Raw genomic sequence first — 6119 nt, 5'->3', positions numbered from 1 at the left:
TCAAAATTACCGGAAAAGGTGGGCTGGCTAAATGACGACGACCCAACCTTAGCGATCAGTTGTCGTTATACTTATACATTTTTGTAAGGGGAATTTCAGAGGCATGAATCTAAATCGTCATACAGTAATCCTTCATATTTTTCCTTTCAAAATGAAAAGAGTCATTATGTCACCGCTATTTTACAATGAAAAAAACAAAACTAACTAAAAAACTGTAAGACTCCTCAATGTTTGTGAACAATTTGACTGCTTCATAATGACGTCGGTTTAATTTATTTTAACAATTTACTAAGACCTAAAGGGTGTGTAGTGGTAAACCATTGAAAAGCTAAGATTTTCAAGGTTTTGAAAAAAAAAAAAAAAAAAAAAAAAAAATCCAAATAGTCCAAAGACTTAGGTAAGACTGTGATCTGTTCTATTATGTTCCTGTTGTGTTTGAGCTTTTCGTGAGGATTAGAAACCCGGTGACAATGAAAATCAGTGCATGTAGATATGCAACTACAAAGATAATTTACATTTCTGACTCTATTAAAACATAACCAGATGAAACAGAGTTTTTATAAAACTAAAAAGAAGACAGGAATGCAAAGGGGATATCAACTCATCAAAGGTAAAGACTTGCAGAATAAATGTATAGATTGCCCACTCAGAAGTCCAAAGCCTCAAAATCTGTACATCTATTTTCTATTACCACTTCTGCAGCACGCAGGACTCTTTGGGGCTTGTAACTACTCCAGGAGCCTGGGTGCAAAAGCCAGGTAATCTGGAAAACTTTTACAGTGCTGCCCACAAAATCTGTTTCACATTCTTTGAGATGTGACAATCAGTTGGCTTTTTAACCTTTAACCTTTATCAATGAAGATAATGGCTCTCTGACAAGAGTCGTTTTCTGCTTCTTTCCAATATTTGTATTTTTTTTCTTCCAAGAAGTATAGTTATTTTTTTAATACACTTATTGCATAATATATTTGTATTTTAAATCCAATTTTATGTTTAGGGTTAATGAAATTGAATTAATAAAATATTCTATTAATTAAAATAATATAAAAACTAAAGCTACAGCAAACAATTTCACGTTTGTAACGCTTTAGTGAACACAATTTTTTTTAGACGTTGAAAGTTACAAGGAGAATGACGATATGATTTTCCAGAATGTTGAGTTTTATCCAGATGAAGACACATTCTGTGTGTGTATAAGGGACTCTACCCAGGCTTAATATCAAAAGTCAGACATTTCCTGCTAACTAACATGTGTTGCACATTTATAAGTAATTTCCCTCTTTTTCTATCTTTAAAATGGAAATGTGTCAGAAAAAAACCCCAGAAAGGTAGAAAAAGTATCCCTGTCAGTGTTTTTATTTAAAAAAAAAATGCAAATGAAAACAGAAATCTTTGTAAAAACCAAAGGGTTACAGGCAACTGTGTTAAATGTGACAAACAAAGCATGTGCATTACAATATATTTAAACTTAAAAAACAAACGACTGGGTCCAAGTGCAGACAAAACAGCTTATGAAGTGGTGACAGCTTAAACTAAACAATGAGCCCACTCTTATCAGGTATTGAAGGTCAAGGGTAAAACGTTTTGGAATCTGGGATACTGTGCCATTATCTTCCATTATCTTCATCAACCATTCCACGGTTGGGATGAAAGAATTCACACTTTGTCTCATTTTGGTCTTGACTTGAGGTTGTAAAGATCTGGCCACGTCATACCAGAGACTAAAGACATATAACACACTACAGTGTTGATGAACTGAGTGCTTCATTTATTGTATAATGTAAAGTTTTAACAACTCTGGGGTCTTTTTTAAGTTTAACTGCATTGAAGGTAAGTAAACCATTCCAGTGCTGTAAGACACTTTGGAACACTTTGACCTTGGGTTTTCAATGCCCTATGAGAAAACGTTGGCCACAATGATAGCAACACCAAACTGCTGCCACAAGGATCTGGCAGAAAAATAGTCACTGAAAAAAATGGAACATATTTTTTAAGGACTTCCTGCTAACTCTTGACAGATTAATCTTGCTATCTACCACATTTGATTCCTATGCATAGAGATATCAATAAGGACAGAAAGCAACACCAGCGCAGCAATGTGTACCAGAATGAAATTGAGGTCCATGCCCTAAAAAGAAACAGGCAAATATTAGCCACTAGTTTTAAATAGACATTGAAAAAATATTATGTAAGTTCATTAAAACCTTTTTGCTCTCAACCAAAATATAATCTTACCAGTCAAAGAAACCATGATATGTTTGGTTGGATGTGAAAGACTGGTTTCCTGTGTCGGATGTGATATTCAGTGTTTGACAAGTAGTCAGAAGTGGGATTTGAGTGGTGGTAGTCATTCTATCTGCACAGTCATAAATGGGTTGGTCTGATGATTAAAAGGAAAGACATGTGATTCACATTTTTATTAACAAGTACTTTGTGCCACAAAGGCTTTCACAAGAACCCCATAGCCACTGCCCATTTGATAAAGCCTTACACTGTAGAAAATGAAAACAATCATTAACTCCCTGCCAGTATGCCAGTACAGCAACGTGTCAGCATGTGTTTCTGCATTGCTAAGCTGTGTTTCTGTGTTTACAGTAAACACCTCTCAATATTATGCTTCTCTGATGCCAAATTACAGTAGTACTATACTGTAAACATTGATCGCAGTATAGTACTCACTGTGCATACAGTAGTATATGTGTATAGTATCTAGTATCTGTGTTTTAATGTATTATTATTATTATAGACTTAGTTTGCCGAAAGGCTGACTACTTGTGTTCCAGGGCATTCGCAACAGTGTGTTTATTTTATCATGACCGCTTGGTGTCGCCAAAGGAAGGAACGCCTACCCTTCAAAAGCCTGCGCAAGCAAACCTTTTGAAACAAAAAGAAGAAAGTCTAATTTACCACTATTAATTGAGCTTTTGACATTAGATCCATGCAATATGGGTCTCCTTGAAATATGACACTAGTGACAAACCTGATCTAAAATAAAGCAAATTATGCAGTCATTTACCCAGGGTCACAATGAAGCATTTTGGTACTAGAATTATATAGAGTTTAATGGAACGACCAAACCAATTGAGTGTCTGAAATGATTGGAAGCAACCAATTAAACTGACACAAATAATCAGTCGTTCAAGGAATAAAGCAGTTGTTAAGATGTTGCTAAGCAATACATTTTCCATTTTTTCCCTTTTTAAAAAAACAAACAAAATTAAAGGTGCAGTTTTACTTTAAAAATAGATAACCAAAACTATTGGGAAATATTGTTTGATGAAGTAACCACACTCACCAGTTGGACCTTCAAACAAATGCACAATGCATTATACTATTTCTAATTCTTTGTCTGTTATTAAACTTATCAAAAGCCTTCATGAAACATTACAAAGACATCACACAGAAGCCATAACAATTTACTTATAACATTCGGTCAGTACTTACCGTGCATAGTAATGACATAGGCACAGCTGCTGTGTCCAGGAATCAAAAGCTGCACTGAGAGAATACCACTTTCCTGATGACTGATGTCATTAGTTGCAGTACAGTAATATTTAATATTCTTATCCAGTGTGCCACAGTGTAGGTATAGATCTGATAAGTTTTTCAGCTGGACATCCTCATACTTTTTCTCAGCTTTTTTATACCAGGCGTAGTGAACAGCGGTGCCTGTTGCACAACCACAGCGCACTGTCACTGGTTCCCCCCAGCAGGTTGGCCTGTGCGCCAAGGAGCTCAAGGGCCAGAGTCTGGGTTTAGACACAGGAACTGACAAGATCAATTCAGTTATACATTAATATCATGCAGCTGGAAAAATGACAAACCTCCACTAACTTTTTGTGATTATGAAAATCGTAACTGAAGTTGTGAAACCATAACACGTACCTTCTGTCACGACCAATTTCACACTGGTCATGATGTCTGCATATATTTTGTCAATCCCGACCCAGTACACTCCGGAGTCATCAAACTGGAGGTGTTTGACCTTCACAAACAGTCCTCCTCGCCTTGCATCTACTACATGAGATCTATGAGTGACTCTAGATTGAGTGCGATGTTCTGAATCCACCAAAACCTCACAGGTGCTGTGAGATTCGCCGCGGCACCAGTACTTTTTACTAAACAAGAAATGTTTTGTGTCATATTTGCAACGGAGTGTAAATTCACCCCCAATGTGCGCTGTGATCTGTGCTGGATCACAGCTGAGCTGAAGAGTTGCTATAAAAGAAGGGAAAAAAACAAAGGTAACAATAGTAACAAAATACTACTGTTTCAGTTTGGCATGCAACATAATAAACACTTAATTGGGCTAGTTTGATCTAAAATCATATCTTAACCTTGAAAAGCTGTACGTTGTGAGCACATATATTCAATAACAACAACAACAACAATATTAAGAAAAATAAGAATAAGTACAAAAAAAGTCTTGGTCTCATCCTCAAGAATTTTAAGTATTTTAAGAAAAGTACGGTAAAAAAAAATTAAAACAAATGGCAAACTGTCTCATGAAAAGCCAACTTACGTGTATGTATAATGCATTAGAAGGATTGTATAAATCATAGTATAGATTATGTCACTCACCCTTAAAAAGAAAAATCAGACACAGTATTCTCATTTTCATTTGTCATCAGAAGAGTATGGCAATCTATTGTCTGAGCTGAGGCTGCCGTGATGGACTGCTACAGTTTCCTGTAAGAGCTCTGTGGTCTACAGCAATACCCCTACGCTTGACTCACCTAGGTGGTTTCTGTTCTCTTTCCTGTATGAAAGTATTGAATGTTGTTTCTAAAACATAACATAACATAACATAACATAATCATTATCCAATCATTGGGAATGATTGGATAATGATTAGCAGCCTCCCCAGAGAACATCCGGCTTTGTTCTATAGATGCTTTTTTAGACACTCTGTTCAGTTTACCCAAAAATGGGCCAGTAGTGGTTTCACATTGTCACATAATTTCTGCTGCTTTGACTACAGACCCAATGCTCATCTTGAGTGAACTATTCCTCATTTCTTAATCCATCCACACCTGAAAATTGGACAACTGCTGTCTTATCTTGTCAGTATTCCATATAGGTTAGTAGTGTCTTTTGTAAACTGGCTCTTGGAACAGCTGATTTGCAACAAGCTAGTGTAGGCCAGAGTGTGTCACTATTGTAATTACTTTACCAGGAGCTTAACAAAGGCGTTTGAAAATGAGAAATGAAATTTTAGTTGCAATAGTTTTCTTCATCTTACCCATTTATTATATATTTTTAAGACAAATCATTTAAAGGAAACTAACAAAATTGTCATTTGGCAAGATTGGCATCACTCGCACTATTCTGTCCCTCATTGGCTCATTATTCTTCTTCAAGCCTAAATTTAACCTTTATAACCTCAACCTAACCAACGAAGGCAACTTGCCAATTAGAGGCAGCATAGGGTGGGTCTCTGCTTACAGACCGACTCTACTGAATGATGCGCATTCGAGGGGATTGAGAAGTGGGTATACACAATGCTGCACCGCACTACACCACTGACTGCCCACCAAAATAACTTCGAACCAGTTTAAGTTTCGTTTTCAACCTCTTGGCAGCTCACTACTAGAACCGCTAGATGTCACCAGATGCGCTGTAGGTAAGAAAAATGACACCCTATGAACGGGATCTGGGTTCATTCTGCATGTTGTTCCATAACGGACACAAGAGGGCGCTCTCATCTCCTGTAGTTTCACCTCTTATAAAAATGTAATCCAGAACTCCAGTGTAACAAGTTATTGAACTAATTCATACGTTTAATACCTGGCTGACAAACAAGGGGGACGTCCAGTGTGGGTCATACGAAATATCAAAAGGTCTTCAAATCAAAGCTGCCCTCTTTATTTCATTACCATTGGCAAGGTTTTGTGTGTTTTGTTTTTGTTTGTTTTGTTGTTTTTTTTAAACATTTTTATTTGTTACATAATCACTGTCTCATCAGGATTTTCTGGATTTTTCAGACACACTGTACAACTTCCTTTGTCTCTCTTTTTTTTTATGTGCCTGAATGCTGCCCAACAGGCTAGACTGCTATAGGAACAGCTGTGTGCGCCTGTTTGTTGCCGTTAGTGTAAAGCTGTCTCTATATGTGGGCG

At 36.7% G+C, this 6119-nt stretch overlaps 1 protein-coding gene across 1 annotated transcript; it reads right to left on the bottom strand.

Moving 5' to 3' along the window:
* Nucleotides 1-1472: 1472 nt before the first annotated feature.
* LOC142898762 (uncharacterized) lies at nt 1473-4893 on the bottom strand. Its single transcript, XM_076041958.1, has 5 exons — nt 4582-4893; nt 3886-4218; nt 3445-3768; nt 2236-2380; nt 1473-2128 (listed from the first exon to the last, which is right to left on the bottom strand). The coding sequence occupies exons 1-5, from the start codon at nt 4619-4621 to the stop codon at nt 2029-2031; spliced, it is 942 nt and encodes a 313-aa protein (XP_075898073.1). The 5' UTR covers nt 4622-4893; the 3' UTR covers nt 1473-2028.
* Nucleotides 4894-6119: the final 1226 nt, after the last annotated feature.

Source organism: Nelusetta ayraudi, unplaced genomic scaffold (genome assembly GCF_046127955.1).
Source record: "Nelusetta ayraudi isolate G7.1 ecotype Tasmania unplaced genomic scaffold, CSIRO-AGI_Nayr_v1 ptg000070l, whole genome shotgun sequence".
Lineage (NCBI taxonomy): Eukaryota > Metazoa > Chordata > Actinopteri > Tetraodontiformes > Monacanthidae > Nelusetta > Nelusetta ayraudi.
This window is presented reverse-complemented; position numbering and strand designations above follow the sequence as displayed.

Excerpts from the sequence above, each read along its gene's own strand:
- LOC142898762 (XM_076041958.1), bottom strand. The coding sequence starts at position 4,621 with ATGAAAATGAGAATACTGTGTCTGATTTTTCTTTTTAAGG. Across the intron at positions 3,769-3,885 it reads GAAATTGGTCGTGACAGAAG|TTCCTGTGTCTAAACCCAGA; the intron begins GTACGTGTTATG and ends TGATCTTGTCAG. Across the intron at positions 2,129-2,235 it reads TATCATGGTTTCTTTGACTG|GGCATGGACCTCAATTTCAT; the intron begins GTAAGATTATAT and ends GTTTCTTTTTAG.